Source organism: Capsicum annuum, chromosome 8 (genome assembly GCF_002878395.1).
Source record: "Capsicum annuum cultivar UCD-10X-F1 chromosome 8, UCD10Xv1.1, whole genome shotgun sequence".
Classification (NCBI taxonomy): Eukaryota; Viridiplantae; Streptophyta; class Magnoliopsida; order Solanales; family Solanaceae; genus Capsicum; species Capsicum annuum.
In genome coordinates this window covers 159,815,451-159,835,782 of record NC_061118.1, presented here as the reverse complement: position 1 = coordinate 159,835,782, position 20,332 = coordinate 159,815,451, and the positions used below count along the sequence as shown (strand labels likewise).

Here is a 20,332-nt window from a genome sequence, read left to right as displayed (position 1 = left end):
TGTAAATTTAAATTAATTAAATTAATCAAATTTCAATGCGGATATCGAAGAAAAATTAACACTCACAGAATCATCCAAAATAATGGTCAAATCGTGTCATCGTAACTTGAAATTCTTGACGTCTACTTTCACCTCCATAACTGAAAATTAATAAAGCACCGCCTTTAGCTTCTGTCATCTTGTTGACATTTTTTCTGTTTTTCCTTCAACTTATCATCCTAGTACTCGAAAAGTAGTGGCCTAGATCTAACGGTCAATATATATAATAGGAAAATATTTATAACATTTCAAGTTTAAATTACGTATGGTGATAATATGTATATAGAAGGGGAGTTTTGGAGTAACTGATAAAATTATTTGTCATGTGATTAAGGAGATTATGGGTTCAAGTCTTGAAATTAACCTCTAGCAGAAATATAAGATAAGACTGCGTACGATACATTCTTATAATGGTGTTCTTCCCCGAACACCATACATAACGATAACTTTAATACACCGAATTGCCCTTTTGATAATACGTATATATATGATAAAAGAGTAATTAAAATAAATAAAGTTGGCTTATCTGTTACATAAATTTAAAATATCTTAACTAGTCAAATAATAAAATATAACATCATTAATCATCATTTGGAAACAGAATTTTTACTAGTATTTAAAATCTAAAATCTTTAGTATATCTTGAAGGAAAAAGACTCAAATATGTCATTGAACTATTAGAAACGACTTATTTATGTCATTCATTAAAAGTTGGGCTCATTCATGTCATCGCCGTTATAAAATTGTTTGTCCATGCCATTACTTTTTAACGGTGATTTTTAAAAAAACTATTTTGCCACGTGACCTCTTATTAAAGGTTCACATCATTTTTTTTTTTTTAAGTTTTGATCCATTAAAAAGAATTCACCACACCCAACCTATCATCTTAACCCACTTTAATATTACTCCTAATTTTGACCCTAAATTTAAATATATATATATATATATATATATAATCATTTAATCTTCAAACATGAAATTTACACACTTGAATACTACGTTTAAAATAATATAGGTTAGAATAATTAATAATTTAAAATGATAAACGAATAAATTATGATTAAAAAATAATTTGTTTTGACTCTTGAAATTCGAACATCATCACATAATAAGATGAAGAGAATACCACATATATGAAGGACCACAACTTTTAATTAGTAAGAATACCTAAAAATTTCTTCTAAATTTAGATTATAAGTTGTATAATTGAATTATTGGTAGTCTTAATTATTTTGTGGACTTGGCTATTTGGTAGCCTTTATACTCTTTAACGTGAAGGAGACGTAGAGCATAATTTATTTTTAGGCGTGTTAGAGTTTAAAAAAATATAAAATAAATAAAAGACCACCATCCAGGTACGTAGGGTGTTTTCAGTCCACATATTTTTTAGTGTTGTTTGGTACCTACTCAAGCAGACACTATTTATGTGTATATTAATGGATCTTTAATGTGTATATTAAAGAATCCGTCCACGCAGAAAAAAATTATGCTTTACGTCTCGTTCACGTTAAAGAGTATAAAGGCTACCAAATAGCCAAATTCACAAAATAATTAAGACTACCAATAATTCAATTATAAAACTTATAATCCAAATTTAGAAGAGAGTTTTAGGTATTCTTCCTAATTAAAAGTTGTGGTCCTTCATTTATGTGGTATTCTCTTCGTCGTAAATTATGTGATGATGTTCGGATTTCGAGAGTCAAAACAAATTAATTTTTCATCTCAATTTATTCATTTGCCATTTTAAATTATTAATTATTCTAACCTATATTATTTTAAAAGTAGTATTCAACTATGTAAATTTTATGTTTGAAGACTAAATGATTATATATATGTTTAAATCTAGGGTCAAAATCAAGATTAATATTAAAGTGGTTTAAGGTGATAGGTTGGGTGCAGGTGAATTCTACTTAATGGATCAAAACTAAAAAAAAATTTAAAAAAATGATGTGAACCTCTAATAAGAGGCCACGTGGCAAAATAGTTTTTTAGAAAATCACCGTTAAAAAGTAATGGCATGGATGAATCAATTTTATAACGGCAATGGCATGAATGAGCCCAACTTTTAACGAAGGACATAAATGAGTCATATCTAATAGTTCAATGGCGTATTTGAGCATTTTTCCTGTCTTGAATCATTCATATATACGAACTCACTGTAATCCAAATAATTCAAATAAAAGAAAAAAAAAAAAACTCTCATAGAAAAAGTATGACGAAATGATATTGGTGACCAACGTCCCCATTAATATTTCCCACACTTGCATATATTATACAAATTTTTTTTCAAACAGTTTACATGAGAAGTAAAGATTATGTTTTGAGACGAAAACAGAGCAAGATAAAAAGATAAAAACGTATAGTCTACACTAGACCTTGTTCACACGGCAAATGTGAAAAAATGGTGAGACGTTACAACAGAGCACTCCAATATTAGAGGCTCGAGAAGCCGTAAAATACAAATATTATGAAAGTTTTGTCCTAAAAAGCACATCTTGCGTGGTGAGAGCAAATTGTTGGGTTATAAATCTCGAGAGCGAGTGTGATCCGGAGGTTAGTAATTTGTAAATATAGTAAAAAAAAGATATTATTAATATGATTTGATCAAACGATTTATGTATTGTAAACTAATACTAAAAAGACATAAAATTTATTGAGAGAGATATTTCTCATAAGCAATACTCTTTATAGTGTTATGGAATAAGAAGAATCCTCAATTTATAGTTATACAAAATATTTTCTCCAAATGAAAATAAGCCTAAAACGGAAGAAAAAAATTCCAACAAAAAAATCTTTTTTCACCAAAAAATAATTCTAATTATGGTAGAAAATTGGGTAAAAGTAAATTCAAGATAAATCCTAACACAAATAACATGTTAAATTTTATTTATTCAATTTTAAAAATTAAGAAATAATTTGTTACTAAAATTCAGTCGAGAACACGTCTTACGACTCAATCTTATTTTAAATTTGATTTGGTAGCAATTATAATCTAGATGATTAGAAGAAGCAATTAGTTACAAACTGTTCAATTTGAGCTATTCTGAGTTGTTCGAGAAGTCTAAGGAAACAACAATAATTATGGCGAATATTCAAGGGCTAAAAGAAAAGTTTAGAGATTATATATATAGACTAATTTATTGATTAAGAGAGTGAGAAGCACGTTCTTTTACAAGTCAGTCGATTATCTATAGTTTACAACCTCGGGCTTTAGCCCATCACAATTTGACAATAGCATTCTAAAGGACTCCAAAAGAACTATAATCTATGTGGGTGGCCATATGTCAGACTCGTTATAGAGCTAGCTAATATTCTTTTGATCACCCAGACTCGTTATAGAGCTAGCTAATATTCTTTTGATGCTCTATTCTACAGGAACTTGCCTCTTGAAGTATCTGGCATTCATGTCCTCTATTTGTCGTCTTGTATCAGATCACTAAAAATAACGAACAGTTGTTTCCTTATGCTTTACGAGAGGGCGACTTTATTGCTGATACTCCGAAAGAAATAGTCTCCGTAATTATAGTCTCATTGATACATCACGCGCTTGAGTTATCTATCTTGATTGTGCCATAAGTTCTTGCGCTGATTTTATAGCATACAGTAGCTATACTCATTTCGGAATATATTTTTCAAATTGTTCAATATATTATATTCATGAGTGATAAAAGCAAAATTTTTATTCTATTTATTGCTTCTTAAAAAGTATGCTAAGTTCATATTGGATTAATAAAAATAGATAAGAGGGGTACTAGCGTTGGTGCTATAGTCCACTCAATATAATCCTCATTAATGCAATAATATAAATTTTGATTTGTCATTTGGAAGATACACAATCCAACAATATGGCATGATTCAAATAAATTCAAAATTAGTTGAAAAATAAAGAAATCCACCAAAAACGCATGCAAATTCAATATAGAATTACTCTATTTTATAGCGAATAATTAAGTTAGAGACATAGATTTTAAATATAAAATTAGGTGTTCTTTTCATTCTCTTTTTTATTTTGCAAAGGAATTAAAAAAAAGAGGTTAAATTGAATCTGTTAATGTTATAGTAGAAGCTTTACTTTTGTATAATTTTTTCCCCTTTTTCTGCGAGTCAGTTTCAATAGAACTGATTTGAAGAACCTTAATAGCTCAATTACTTAATTATTTAAATTTTTATTTTATTAATTAATAATGAGGGATTCGATTCTCAATCTTATAATCGATTTCTCATTTTTTCTTTTCCTAACATCAATGTAATATATATATATATATATATATTTGAGAAATAGAAATAAATTTTTCTATTATTTTTTTTAAATTCCTCAAATGGAGTATTTTAATGTAGATTTTCCATTTTGTTAGGAAAGCTGAATATTAAACTTCTAATAACTTAGCTGTATCCTGCTCCCCCCTTTCGAGTGTTTTCTATTTATCAAAAATCAGATCACATCATCTAACACACTATATAATCCGCCAACGACTTTGTGTCGGATCCCCCGCGTCTCAAATCTCACGCGCCACTCCTATCGTCGCCGTTGATTATGATGCGGCCCACCGTCCGATCACTAACATTCCTCTCCTTCCTCGCTGCTTTTCTCTTCGTCTTCTCGCCGGCGTTTGCTTCCGATTACGATCACAAGGTAAAAGAAAACCCTAATTTCGGTTGGTTCGATTCTTTTTCGGTGGAAGCATCTCTATGTTGTTCAGATCTATTGGCGACTCCCAATTGTGAAGATCTTGTTTGTGCATTGCTTCCGTGATTTCTAAAATTTTCCGTGTTTCGGTTAGATTACCGTTTTGTTAATGCAGAGTAATTGTTCGACTTAGATCTCGAAAAAGTTATTTTTTTGTCTCTGATCTCAGATTTGTCATACGGATGTGTTTCATATGCTAATTGTGTTTTTAGTGTATAGCGCTTGTTATAGTTAATTGAAGCTACTAACGGCTTCAGACGACATGTAAGATGTAACTGCACTGTCTAAGATTTGAAGAAGTGAGGTTATTTTGCTTAATTTCATTCATCTGAGACAAAAATGAGGTTAATTTTCTGTGTTCTTTACCAATAAAGCTTGGTTAGGGAAATGGTTTGCAGTACTTCCTTTTCATCCTGTCTGTTGTTTAATGTCGTTCATAAAGGCTGAGTTGTGGATTTGCATGGTGGTGGAACTTAGCTTGTTAGGATGGAAAGATCGATAAATGGTGAAAAAGGTGATCCGTTTATAGTTCAGATTAGGTGGTTTCAATTTGTTTCTGATTGGATGAATTAGGACCAGCTAGAAAGGTGTGACTACATTGTTGATGAAACCTTAGGATGGAAGGACCAATTATCAATTAAGGAAAGAAAGTTGATGCCTTCTAGTTTAGATTAAATGGCTTTATCATTTTGCTGTTCGGATGGTGGAAGGAGTGAATTGATGAGACATGTGCGCTACATTATCGATGAACAAGGTTAAAGTATCCATAACTTTAGCTTCAGGGTGCTGTTGTTTTATAAAAAGCCAATTGGTGAACTGGTGGACCCAAGGGCGGATCCAGGATTTTCAGTGAGGGGGTTCAGTAGTACATATACGGACTAGTCGAAGGGGGTTCAACCTCTACTATTTATACGTAAATTTTTTTTTACCATGTATAAATAGTATAATTTTCCGACGAAGGGGGTTAGGACGAACCCCCTGGACCCTATGTAGATCCGCCACTGGGTGGACCTTGCAGAGTGGTTATCTATTAGGTGATCGAAGTGGATTTGCAGTAGTGCCAGAGAGTCTTGCAGTTGAAAATGGTGAAACTTTAATTGATGGTTCATGTACTATATAACTTGTTTATCGACTGGTCTTCACCGATTTTATCTTTTTTCATAGGTTTGGATGTGTTACCATTGAGAAATGGGTTTATAATAGCAATCCACATTTTTGCTGTAGTGTTTTATGGGTTTGCTGCTATTTTAAAATGGTTTCAACCTTTTCGACCTCAGTTTGGCTTAGGCACTGAATTGTAAAGATTTGTTCAGAGGTCGTACGTGTCTGTTTGAAATGAAATCGTGCTGTTTATTTTTCCTTTACATCTGGTTTCTGCCTCGGGGATTTATTCAGGTGATACTTGCTCAATCTTCAGTTAAGTATTGGAAGGGCTTAAGCAATAAATATGGAGTCCTTCTCTAGACCGTCTTCTTCGTTTCCCACAAGTGTTTTGATTTAGATCTAGTTGATCTTATCTCATAAAAACAAGGGAGCTAGAGATTTCTAGCAGGATATATTTGTTCCTTTCGTGAGGGTGAGGGTCTAGGATTTTTTTAATTGAGGAGTTATGTTTTGTTGACACTAACACTCTGTTTCAGCTCTAGCACTTACTGATGCCTAACAGACAGATGTGGTTAAGGGCATCTGTATTTTGGCGTATCTTTTCTCCTTTGTGCCTTCCTGGTGGTGTTTGTTTAAGATTTTAACCCTATACCTTTTCTTTTCTTCTTGTATATCAAACAATGCAAGTTTGTCTGTTTTTTTGCTCTACATTTGGTTCACTTCTGAAAAATATGGGACTAGAATAAGCTACTAGAGAGGAGAAAATATTTAATCTCATGTTTGTTTCCTGTGAATTTTTGGACAGTGTTAAAATATGCACAATTAAGGGGATGTATTACTGCATTTGTTTCTTAACCTAGGATTTTCTTTTTGAAACAGGTAACATTAACCTAGGATTTGGTATATGTAAGTTTTTTTCTCTGACTCCCATGCTTTGTTCAACAGTATCAACCAGATGACCCAGTTACCCTATGGGTAAATAAAGTTGGGCCCTACAATAACCCACAGGAAACATACAACTATTACAGCCTTCCGTTCTGTCATGCATCTGGTTCTCACAAATGGGGTGGACTTGGTGAAGTTTTGGGTGGAAACGAGCTTATTGATAGTCAGATTGATATAAAGTTTCAAAGTATGTGAATCCCCTTCAATGCTACTCCTCGCTATTCTTGTTTGATTTGAGTTTTACATGGACTCTTTGTCTTTGATAGAAAACGTGGACAAGGGTAGCATTTGTGATCTTGAGCTTGATGAAACGAAGGTCAAGCAATTTAAGGATGCCATTGAAAACAATTATTGGTTTGAATTCTTCATTGGTATGTTACAGAATTTTTGAATTCTTCATTGGTATGTTAGACTTTATTCTTTAGTATATATTCTTATGAAGGATTCTCTACAAAAACTTCGGGTGCATTTCGTTCGTAGGAATCCTACTGTTGTAATGCTGATTGACATATAACTTCTTGATTTAAAAGATTAAATTTTCTGAAGTTTTTACAGTAAGTACCAACCAGAAGTACTGAAAATAATGTAGTTATCATAGAATCTTTCTTTATCAAAGATATCACAGTAAGTACATTATTTTCTGGTTGGTATGCTTTTGGATTTGTTATGCAGTCTTTGATGTGGTAAGTTACTGATAATTACTTAACAAAAAATGAATAATTATTGCTATGGTTGTTGTGCACAGGTACGCCAGTGCTTGTACATGTTTTCTTGTAGTTTTATGGTTGCAAAGAAATAAACAAGTTTCTAAATAATTAGAAAGTTGATGGATGATTTTACAATCAATCCATTGGGGAACTATCTCATTATTCTTGTTATGGGTGCATTGGAAACTTAATTAGCTTTTGGCTTATCTACACTATAATGACACGCCCACATGATGAAACCCTTTTCTTGGCTTTACAACGGCATATCCAGTGTAATCTCATAAGTGGAGTATGGGAAGGGTGGTGTGTACGCAGACCTTACCCCTTTCTTATTCCTTTTTGTTAGGATTGCTAGCAAACAATGAGGAAAAAAATCCTCCATTTTTTAATGAGGAAAAGAAGAACCCTCGACCATGTGGCAACTTTAGGGAACTCTAAAATTCTAGACTATTGAAAATCTGAGAGTAGTATCATTGACTCCAGCTTTGCTCTTCTTTTAAAATACTTCGCAGTTTACACCTAATGCATCACCGAATTGTAGCGTTGCTTCATTTTTTAATAGCTTTACATTCTATAGTAGTGGTAAGCTAACAATTTGGCAATAAAGATATTACTTAAACTGCATTGTGCATGTTTAATGTACAACATTGTGTCCTGGCAATGGGAAATGCTGAAGTAATGTGCGTATGTGGTTCATTAATTTGCTTGTGCATTCTCTGTAAAGGCTAGGTGAAAATAAACCTTCTCCTCTTACGATGTAGCGTCGTATATTATTGGCGAGGCTTCACCAGTCTGTAATTATTTTATTGAAGATCTATTTTGGATGTTGTTTCTATATTATTTTAAATGTACACTCTTATTTATTGTTTAATTGCCACATTCTTATTGACCTTATTTTGATTTAGCTGTGTTGATTTCCCTACTTCTGTGTCAGCACTTTTTTCTTGTTTTTCCTTTTTCAGATGTTCTGCCTTCTGTTGCTTTATTTAGATTGTTGGAACTCTATTGATTTTTCTTGTTTTGACCTTTACCTTCTTTTGTTTCCGGTTTGTTGAATGTTTCTCAGATGACCTGCCGTTGTGGGGTACACACTCTCTCTCCACCTTTAATTTTTCTTGGCAAAAAAAGGAAAAAATGGCGGTATTAATTTGTATTTTGTCTGTGATGTAGGTTTTGTTGGTGAGCTACATTCTGACAGGAACAGTGAAAATAAGCACGTGCTTTACACACATAAGAACATATATATTAAATACAACAAGGACCAGGTTTGTGATTTGACCATCTCATCCAAATCTGGTGGATAAGCCTACATACTCATGTTCTTGGTTTTTGCAGATCATTCATGTCAATATCTCTCAAGAGGGCCCAAAGCCTTTGGAGTCTGGGAGAACCTTGGACATGACATATTCTGTCAAATGGGAGCCAACCAATATCAGTTTTGCTCGTCGCTTTGAAGTTTACTTGGATTACCCATTTTTTGAGCATCAGGTGGACATTACGTGGATAACATTGTTTTTTTAATTTTATTCATCTGCTCAACGATTTGTATTTAATTTAGCACCATGAGATTCAATTTTTTGCTTGAATTTTATGTGTTTTTTGTAATTGTGTTATGCACTGTGCAGATTCATTGGTTCTCCATCTTTAATTCCTTCATGATGGTCATCTTTCTTACTGGTCTGGTGTCTATGATATTGATGCGGACACTGAGGAATGATTATGCCAAATATGCTCGGGAAGATGATGACCTGGAAACTCTGGTAACAACCTTTTGCTTAAAACATCATTTTATCTAAGTTCGAGGCTTCTCCATTCCATTTGCAAAAAAAAAAAAGAAAAAGGATGTAAGTTCGAGGCTTTTTTCGTAATCGTTAGTGTTTTTGTTTCAGGAAAGAGATGTGAGTGAAGAGTCTGGTTGGAAACTTGTTCATGGAGATGTGTTTCGGACTCCCCTTAGCCTAGTTTTACTTTCTGCTCTTGTTGGTACTGGGGCACAACTGGCATTGCTTGTCCTCCTTGTCATACTCTTGGCAATTGTGGGGATGTTGTATGTTGGGTATGTTGGATACTTGATTGATACCTTTTAACTGTAGTTGTTGGCTATTTATTTAGGAGTAGAGTATAGGGGCAGTTCGTGATGGATCTTTCTGGTACATCTAGTTTCATGTTTAGCGACTTAGCGTTGCAATGTATTTACTGGTTACTATTAGTATTTGTTCGAGTATTCTGTTTCCATGCTACCCAGTTAATGTGTAATTCAAAGAGTATTTGTGCATTCTTTTCAGGAGAGGATCCATTGTTACAACTTTTATTGTATGCTATGCTTTGACATCATTCATTTCGGGCTATGTTAGTGGTGCAATGTACTCACGAAATGGTGGTATGTTTCGTTTCTTATCTCTATATCTATCCTGACAAGGCACTGATTTTTTATTTGGACCCCTTTCACCCACCCCTCTTCCTCTTGGCACTTCCATTTCATCCAAGGAGCTAGTTCAAGCTGGGATCTATGTTCATATGATTTTATTTCTGTGCTGTTCAATTTACTCAGCAAAACTTGGAATGAGAACACACTGTTCTCACTTTTCTCTTTCTTCCTTCTTTTACAAGTACAATAGTCATGCTGTTTATCTTCTTATTGTAGGGAAAAGCTGGATCAAGTCGATGATTCTGACTGCATCACTCTTTCCATTTTTGTGCTTTGGAATTGGTTTTGTTCTGAACACAATTGCCATATTTTATGGGTCTCTAGCAGCAATTCCCTTTGGCACGATAGTGGTTGTTTTTGTCATCTGGGCATTCATTTCCTTCCCCTTGGCTCTTCTGGGTACAGTTGTTGGAAGAAACTGGAGTGGTGCTCCAAACAATCCATGCCGTGTCAAGACCATTCCTCGCCCTATACCTGTGAAAAAGTGGTATCTGACACCATCTGTAATCTCCTTGATGGGTGGTTTGCTACCATTTGGCAGCATATTTATTGAGATGTATTTCGTCTTCACATCCTTCTGGAATTACAAGGTAATCTATAACCCCATGCGAGGCTTATGTACCACTCACCATAAGTAATTTTTGAATAATAAATGAAGGCTGAACTTCAACGGATTCAGGGAGAAACAATTTAAATTCTGTCCATAGCTTGGACCATGCTGCAATAAATATGATCATGAAATGAACTCCAACGGATTCAGGGTGCTGACCCAGTTGGTCCATGTTGGGGCCCTTTTCCTCGCGAACAAGTTACATTATGTAAAATTTCAACGAACTCCTATGAATAGAATGACTATCTTTTGCTAGCATGCATTGCCTGCATGATTAGTCATACTTATTTTTTTTTGATAGTAAGTTTTTCAAATTGATATGGTTTATATGAAAGAATCGTTTCTGTTAGGTAGCAGCATATTGAAGTTTACTTCTTACCTAAGAAGCTGCTGGACAAACTCTGAATTCATTGCTAATGTATCCGAGCCCATGGTTTTTGCAGGTGTACTATGTTTACGGGTTTATGCTTTTGGTGTTCCTGATCCTCATTGTTGTTACTGTCTGTGTGACCATTGTGGGCACATATTTCCTGCTAAATGCCGAGAATTATCATTGGCAGTGGACTTCATTTTTCTCAGCCGCCTCTACAGCTGTTTATGTCTACCTGTATTCAGTATATTACTACTATGTGAAGACTAAGATGTCGGGGTTCTTCCAGACCAGCTTCTATTTTGGATACACACTTATGTTTTGTCTTGGCCTAGGAATTCTCTGCGGTGAGTCTGAGAACCAGTTAGACCACTTCTACCATATTCAGTTTATTGCTTGTGTGTAATTGCAGTTATATGTCTTCATCTTGCTTCATGTTTATTCTAATCAGTGATGTCCTCTTGTCATTTGAACTTAGGTGCTGTTGGATTTTTGGGCTCAAATCTGTTTGTGAGGAGGATCTATAGAAACATCAAATGTGACTGATCTTTTAACAAAGAGTGTAGGACTCACACTGCTATATTTGCGTGTGGCAGTAAGGTCAAGAACAACCTCAAGAAACATGTATCTTTGTGGGATTCAATTCGGTTTAATGATGGTAGGCACCTCTGCTTGTATTCTGGGATCCCTGAAAATTTTCCCCATTCCTTGGGCTGTAAAAGATATGTCCTATTTTCATTTGTACTTAAATTAGAATGGAGACTTTGAATGATTTAAGGTTAGCATGGTAAGATTTTCAGCTGTGATGTAGTAGTTACATCTCCAATACTACACTGTGGATGCAAAAAGCATTGCTACTTATTTTTTGTTTATTCTTTATGCAACTACAAATGAGAGGCCCTGTCAAGTTTCTCCTTGTTGAACATTTCACGATAACGATTTGGATACACAAATTGCAAACAGAGATCGGTCTTTCAGTCACGCTCATTTTAAATGCTTCCTCTTAATGCTCCATACCTCAAGGATGGATCTACTAAGTGCTTGCCAGTGCTGTTTGATTCGATTGTTAAGTGCAGATTGTGAAAGATGCTTTTACGAAACAGTGATGAGTTTATTAAGCAGACTATAATATGTTCATCTTCATGAAATAACCCTTTTCGTCCCCGTGATGGTACTAGAGTGATTTCAGTTTCCTCTCTATTATTCCTACTACGCTGTCAAATTGAGTGACTTGATTTGTCTGTCCCTTCATGTTAAAATTTGTTTAAGAGCAACATTGTGTTGGGAATAATGTCCTCCCAATTACTAGTTACTCGTATAAAGTTGGGGGTGCCCATTAAGCTCTGCAAATTGACGAAGCAGCAAGATTCTGAATTGATAAGATAAGTCTTCTGTGGAGCGAAACAAATTGTGGCTTGTGCCATGCAATGTTGCCACGTGGAAGATTAACCTCCATACAAACTCCCCCAATCCACAAATCATATCCCTCAAGTTCCCAATTTAAATCCTCACTATAGAAGTAGGATCAACCCAGCACAAGAACCCCAGAAAGAAATCTTGAAACTCTGCCCCCACCTCCCTCAATAATGGCTAGTATCTCAGCTACCATGATTAGTACCTCCTTCATGCCAAGAAAACCAGCTGTGACAAGCCTTAAACCCATCCCAAACGTTGGGGAAGCACTGTTTGGGCTTAAATCAGCAAATGGTGGCAAAGTCACTTGCATGGCTTCATACAAAGTGAAACTTATCACACCTGACGGACCAATAGAATTTGATTGCCCAGATGATGTGTACATTCTTGATCAAGCTGAGGAAGCAGGACATGATCTTCCTTATTCGTGCAGGGCAGGTTCTTGCTCATCTTGTGCTGGTAAAATTGCTGGTGGAGCTGTTGATCAAACTGATGGCAACTTTCTTGATGATGACCAATTAGAGGAGGGATGGGTGCTAACTTGTGTTGCTTATCCACAGTCTGATGTTACTATTGAGACTCACAAAGAGGCAGAACTCGTGGGCTAAAACTATATTTTGGATGTCTCATTGTTTTCTATAATTACCCCCTCGTCTCTCTTTATTTGCTCTTCTTTTTTTTTTTTAATTTTAAGAGTCAAAGATTCAAACTTTGACCAAGATGTATTTTTTAATAAAAAAATTGACAAAAGATTTGCAATATATAGTTACTTCTTATATAGTTTGTGAATATGTAATGTTCAATTCTAAAAAAAAATTATACTAATTTAATCTAATTTAGTTTTGAAATTTAATCAAGTTTGACTCATAAAAATCTAAAGAGCAAATTAATTGACTTACGAAGAGAGCAAATAAGGAATGGAGGGAGTAACATCTATATAACAACCCTTTGTAATGTTGTTATTACTATTAAGTAACCGTTTTGGCCATAGAAATTTTTTCCTTTTTCTCGAAAAATTATTTCACTTTAGTAAAAAAAGTAAAAATACGTTGCATTTGATCATGAATTTTCCAAGTTCAATTCCAAAAAATTATTTGAAAAAGTGAAAATAAGTAAACTTGTTTTCACTTTTTTCACTTGTACTTTTCTCACAAAATTTCAAAAACAACTTTAATTTATAGTTATGGCTAAACACAACTTCAACTTCATCTTCAACTCCAATTTCAGAAAAAGTAATTTTTATGGCCAAAAGGGGCCCAAGAGTGGAGTGTTCGGATTAAACGTAAATGTCAAGCCGAGCTGTTAATATGGGTTGGCTTGATTCATCTGGACTTACTCAGACAAGCTTTGAAATTTGACGAGCCAAGTCAGAATGGCATGATTCATTGTGACCCGAATTTTGTTGAGCGATCCATGTTTGTCATTTTTCATGAGGCCTGTGGTGGTAGGTACCTGTATGTTTTGGCCCTAGGATTATTTGTACGCACGTATTATATACTAAAAATTAAATAAATACACAACTTATGTTTTTAATATTATAAAAAATTTCAACTCCCTAAACATATTACAAAAATCCCAACATATACACAGAATGCTATGTATATGTCGGTTATGCTATGTATATTAATAGGAAGAGAGAGTAAAATAATTTAAAAAGTGGGAGAGAGTGTAATTACTTTCAAAAATGTTGGTATTTATGTTATTTATACTTATATATAAGTGCATTTAGTGGGTTGTTATGAACGTGACAAAAATTACGTCATTGAGACTACGGCTCCAACATTGTACTCCTCTCTCCATTATAGTGAATTCCTCTACCTCTGCCAGTTGTTTTTCCCGCAAAGTTTTTCACGTAAATCTATATGTCCTTATTTTTCTTTTGCTTGTGGTTTGCTTAGTTCTGTCCGATTCATAACAAGTTCATATCGTGAAAGATGCTTTTACAAAACAGTGATGGAATTTATTAAGCAAATAGGAGCCCGAAACTAAAATATGTCATGGAACTAAAAATAAAATAAAATATGCCATGTTTTTAAAGTGGTACCATAATATACTTAACTCTCTTTTTAAGATAGCTATATGCATTATTTTTAGTGAAAATGAGTAAACAGAGTTAAGTTTTAGAAAATATGTATTTTTTTAAATATAATTCTCTTAAAAAAAGAGTTATATAAGAGAAGTTACATAACTCTATTTAAAAAAGAGTTATGCATTTCTTTTTACACAACTCACTTAAAAAATGAGTTATGTAATAGAAGTCACACAACTCTCTTGAAAAGAGAATTATACATTTTTTTCTACATAATGCATTTTTTCTACACGACTTACTAAAAAAGTGAGTTATATAATAAAAATTAATAAAAATTACATAACTTACTTTTTTTCCTCTACGTAAATATAATAAAAATTATATAACTCACTTTATAAAAACTTACATATTATGTGAACAATTAATTTGTCTTTTAAATTTTTATTTTTTTAGAAAGAAGGCTAACTATTACGAAAAGGAGAGAGCAAAATTCACTGATTATGTGAGTTATTCAAATATAAAATAAGTTAAAAAAATGAGTTATCCATTAAATATAGTTCTTAAAATATGTTATATATATGTGTGTGTGTGTGTGTGTGAGAGAGAGAGAGAGAGAGAGAGAGTTTTATAGAAATAAGAAGGATAACTCATTTTTTTGTAAATTTTATATTTTTTTTAATGGTACTTTTATGACTGACAAACGTTTTTTATGAACATGTCAATTTTTTGCATAACTCATATATTTTTCGCATCATATTCATATTTCATATCACTAATAAAATGGGTTACTCTTCTTATTTCTATAAAACTCTCTTTCTCTCTCTCACACACACATGTATATATATATCACACTTATTTTAAGAGTTATATTCAATGGATAACTCATTTTTTTTTAACTTATTTTATATTTGAATAACTTACATAATCAGTGAGTTTTGCTCTCTCCGTTTCGTAATAATTAGCCTTCTTTCTATAAAATTAAAACTTTAAAAGATAAATTAATTGTTCACATAATATATAAGTTTTTGTAAAATGAGTTATATAATTTTGTTATACTTACGTAGAGAAAAAAAATAAATTGTGTAACTTTTATTATATAACTCACTTTTTGAATAAGTCATGTAGAAAAAATGCATAACTTACCTAGTGAGTTTTGTAGAAAAAAAATGTATAACTCTCTTTTTAAGAGATTTGTGTGACTTCTAATACATAACACATTTTTTAAGTGAGTTATGTAAAAAAAAATGCATAGCTCTATTTTTAATAGAGTTATGTAACTTCTCTTACATAACTCTCTTTTGAAGAGAGTTATGTTAAAAAAAATGTATAATTCACTTATTAAGTGAGCTATTTACATTTTTTGAAACTTAACTTCGTTTATTGATTTTCGTTAAAACTAATGCATATAACTCTCTTAAAAACATGACATATTTTGATATTTTTTTTAGTTTCATGGCATATTTTGGTTCTGAACTCAGCAAACAGTGATGAATTTAAGTTGTTTGTGCCTTAAGTGTGTGTTTGGTATGATGTAAAATATTTTTCATAAAATATTTTTTTAGAAAGTAAGTTGGTTTTCTACTTATTTTCTTATGTCTGGTTAACGAGTGAAAAATATTTTTCAAAAAATATTTTATAGTGTTTGATTGGTGAGTGAAAAAATATTTTTTAGAAGATACGTTAACTGTTAACTAGTATGTCGGTGCATTTAGCAATTCAACAATTTGTAAGAACTAATTTAAGCATAACAAATAATATCAATATTAAATACTAAAATATTACAATAACTAAATTTAATCAACTACTAATTAGCAAATATAGGAGACATTTTTCAACATTTTGTGAGGACAATCTCAAGATACTACAATCAATAGAAATACAACGGAACGATAAGCTTATTCAACCTTGTGAAACAAGTTACATTGATGACAAAATGAAACATGCAATTAGCAAAAGTAACATAGATAAGTCTTCCTCTATGCATATGAAAATAACAATACGAATATTGGAAAAGAAAAAAATTCGGACTTCACTTTCAAGCAATGAAAAATTGAAGTAAAATACAATGATAATTATTTTCGAGTAAGGTGAACTTTTTGAGAAATGTGAATATGAATGTTGTTGGGGTGAGGGCATAAGTCATATTTATCATTTTTTAAAAAATGACTTCTCTTAATCCATGAGGTAAGTCATTTTTCCTCAAATCCCTTAAATAAAGAAAAATAAGTTATTATAAAAAATATTTTTTCAATATTTAACTATAACCAAACAATAGAGAATAAGAAAATATTTTTCATCATACTAAACACACCGTAAATGTTAAAATTTGAAAAAGAGCAATATTTTGCTTGAAATAATGCCCTCTATAGAAACTAATTCAATTCAGAAAAAGTTGAGGGTGCCCATTTATCTCAATCAAGACCCTCAACCATCTTAAAGATTGGACAATGAAGTTTCTAGACTCTACTAACTGACAAAAATGCCAAGAATCTGAATTGATAAGGCTTCTGTGGAGGAAAACAAATTGTAGTACTAGCTAGACCAAACTTGTGTTATGCAATGTTGACACGTGGAAGATTAACCTCCATACAAACTCCCCTAATAAACAAATTTAAACCCTCACTATCCAGTGAAGTGAGATCTTGTAGCACAAGAACCCCAGAAAAGAATCTTGAAACTCTGGTAAGAATGGCTAGTATCTCCGGCATTGTGATGAGTACCTCCTTCATGCCAAGAAAACCAGCTGTGACGAGCCTTAAGCCCATCCCAAACGTTGGGGAAGCACTGTTTGGGCTTAAATCAGCAAATGGTGGCAAAATGATCACTTGCATGGCTACATACAAAGTGAAACTTGTTACACCTTCAGGAACAGTACAATTTGATTGCCCAGATGATGTGTACATTCTTGATCAAGCTGAGGAAGCAGGACACGATCTTCCTTATTCATGCAGGGCAGGTGCTTGCTCATCTTGTGCTGGTAAAATTGTTAGTGGAAAAATTGATCAATCTGATAACAGCTTTCTTGATGATGACCAAATGGATGCTGGATATGTGCTAACTTGTGTTGCTTTTCCACAGTCTGATGTTACTCTTGAGACTCACAAAGAGGACGATCTGGCGGGCTAAACTAAATCTACATCGTCTCATTTTGTTCTATTATTATTAATATCTTTGCAATATTTTTGTTGTAGTTTAGAGTTTAGTGTTCAATAAAGTTTAGAGTGAGATCTTGTTTTCCAGTTCTTGGTCATCTTCCCCAACTGCTATAAGCCAAACCTTTCTCTCCCAACCGCTACAAGTCGAGATTCAGGGAAGTTGGGTAGAATTTCTTCTTTGAAACTTGTATGTATCTTCAGCGTACCTCTTTGATTCTTTTTTTGCCAACGATTTTCGACGAAGAAATGAGGGCTCAGATCTGTTTATTTGCTTCGATGCTTGCCGCTTCTATCATGAGTATTAATTAGCTCCATGTCCTCCGTTAATTCGAACAACTTGATTATTCATCAGCAAATAAGACAAGTCGTCACCTGATATCACTATTCAAATTTTACTTGGACCAATTTCGACTAAAATAATAAACGAGTAGTGACAAATATCCTTTGGAATGCACAAGGTTTAGTCCAACATTCAACCCTTCTTGCTGTCATTCATATCTCCAATTTTAGCTTCTCCGTTGGTACTGGATTCAGCCAAGGGAGAAAAAGTGAAAAATAAAGAGGAAACAAAATTTTGAGCTGTCAGATGACGTGACGACGTGTGTAATACCCTTTCTAACATTGATTTGGGTACCAAAATTTTTTTTCCCTTTTTTCAGGTTTTTTTTTCACTTTTTTTATTTTTTTTGAAAATTGTGGTGTTTGACTATGAAAATTTAAAAAATTATTCCAAGTTGAATTTTAAAAGTGAATACAACTTTTTGTTGTTTTTCACCCTTTTTCATTTTCATTTTCAACTTTAACATCAATTTTTAAATTTTTACACAAATTTCTCTTATAATTATAATCAGCCATAAAAAAAAATTATTATTTGTTTTTCAGCATTTTTAATTATTATAGGTATTCTAATTTTTTTTAAAATTATTATTTGTTTTTCAGCATTTTTAATTATTATAGGTATTCTAATTTTTTTTCTTCTTTTAACCAAGATTATTAACGTAAAGTAAGAAATAATAAATGATAATCTATGATGGAAATATATGAACTTTTGTTTTGAATGAATTATATTATAAAAATATAAAACCTAGTACATTATGTTATTTAAAAATGAGAAATTTAATATTTTTTTTTGCTATTTTAATTTTTTGTATATGTCATATAATGGTTTAGTAAATTACTATTAAAAAGTGATCAATAAAGTTGCATATCAAATATAACGTAATGATCCATATTTTGATGATTACCTTATTTTGGTTTTATAGATTTTGAACAAAGATAGTGTGGTAAATAGCTTAACAAAAATTTGTTCTCTTTACCAAAATAAAAAATATTTAGGGAAAATCAATATCATCAATAAAGAAAAAGCAAAAAATTGCATTAATTTATTCAGAAATAATTCATCCGTAATTTTTTTTAAAAAGATCAAATTTAATAAAATAATTAATTCAAGTGAAAGTAATTAAGGATTTTCATCAACAAATTTAATAATATATAAAATATATTTATATCCATCAATCATATTTATCAAAATATATTTTTCTTATTCAATCGATTATGATTAAATAAACTTATTTAGCTCGTACTTGTGATATTTTTATTTAAATTTTAGAACAATAACAATCATAATAATTAGTTTGTTGTTAATTATTTTATCAATTAAAGGCATATTAATTATTTTTTCAACATTTGATTGTATGTTAGTAGGTAAATTAGTAGTTAAGTGATTTTGATAATTTTTAAAAGTTGAAGACATAAAATCATATTTTAAAAAGTTTTTTCAAAAGTCTAAATTTTTTTTTTTAAAAGATATGGTCAAACACAACTCCAACTTCAACTTTATCTTCAGCTCCAACTCCAAAAAAAGTAGTTTTCATAGGACAGTAAAATCTATATCCCTTTAATTTTTCTGGATAACCAATGAAGAAACCACTGATTATTCTTGAATTTAATTTCTTTTCTTGTGAATTATAAACTCTAACTTTTGCCGGGCAACCCCAAACATGCAGGTGCCTCAAACTAAGTTTTCTACTAGTCTACAGTTCAAAAGGTGTCTTTGAAACTGCTTTACTGGAAACCCTATTTAGCAAGTAAACGGCAGTCCTTAAAACATACATCCATAAAGAAGGAGGTAAAGATGAATTACTTAACATACTCCTAACCATATTCATTAATGTACGATTACTTCTTTCTGTCACACCATTTTGTTGTGGTGTGCCAGACATTGTGTATTGAGCACATATGCCATGCTTTTCGAGGAATTTAGCAAATGGACTTGGGTGTTGTCCACTTTTATCATATCTTCCATAATATTCACCACCTCTATCAGACCTGATTATTTTCACCTTTCTATCTAGTTGTCTTTCAACCTCAGTAATAAATACCTCTAAGGCATTAATCGTTTGAGATTTTTCATGCAACAAATAGATATATCCATAAGGTGAAAAGTCATCAATAAAAGTGATAAAATATTTTTCTTTATTGAAAGATGTGATATCAAAAGGACCACATATATCAGTGTGTATAATTTCAAGAAGCTGTGTGCTTCTTGTGGCTCATTTCTTTGTGTGTTTTGTTTGTTTTTCTTTAATACAATCTAAATCTAGAAGAATTTCATTCTTAACTAATCTTTCCAGCCTTTCTTTAGATATGTCACCTAAACGTTTATGCCACAAGTAAGCAGATTGTTCATTCACCAAACTTCATTTGGTACCAACATTATGATGCAAAGTTAAGAGTGTTACAGCAAAAAGATTATCAAGATTCAGTTTGTATAAATTATCATAAAGAATACCAGTACCAATGAGATAATTATTCTTAAACAAACTAAAACATCCATTACCAAAAT

General features: G+C 32.2%; 3 protein-coding genes across 3 annotated transcripts; all 3 read left to right on the top strand.

Moving 5' to 3' along the window:
- The first annotated feature begins 4,330 nt into the window (after positions 1-4,330).
- On the top strand, positions 4,331-11,762 carry LOC107839913 (transmembrane 9 superfamily member 1). The gene is made up of 12 exons (XM_047394851.1): positions 4,331-4,672; positions 6,776-6,962; positions 7,042-7,146; positions 8,549-8,566; positions 8,653-8,747; positions 8,818-8,970; positions 9,108-9,242; positions 9,372-9,538; positions 9,768-9,862; positions 10,127-10,500; positions 10,964-11,237; positions 11,369-11,762. The coding sequence occupies exons 1-12, from the start codon at positions 4,574-4,576 to the stop codon at positions 11,434-11,436; spliced, it is 1,770 nt and encodes a 589-aa protein (XP_047250807.1). The 5' UTR covers positions 4,331-4,573; the 3' UTR covers positions 11,437-11,762.
- Positions 11,763-12,421: 659 nt separating this feature from the next.
- Positions 12,422-13,107, top strand: LOC107839912 (ferredoxin, chloroplastic). The gene is given in 1 exon segment (NM_001398338.1): positions 12,422-13,107. A coding segment is annotated over 1 exon segment (435 nt). The 5' UTR covers positions 12,422-12,476; the 3' UTR covers positions 12,912-13,107.
- A 2,745-nt stretch (positions 13,108-15,852) lies between these two features.
- LOC107839911 (ferredoxin, chloroplastic-like) lies at positions 15,853-17,571 on the top strand. Its single transcript, XM_047394850.1, has one exon. The coding sequence runs from the start codon at positions 16,892-16,894 to the stop codon at positions 17,456-17,458; it is 567 nt and encodes a 188-aa protein (XP_047250806.1). The 5' UTR covers positions 15,853-16,891; the 3' UTR covers positions 17,459-17,571.
- The last annotated feature ends 2,761 nt before the right edge of the window (positions 17,572-20,332 follow it).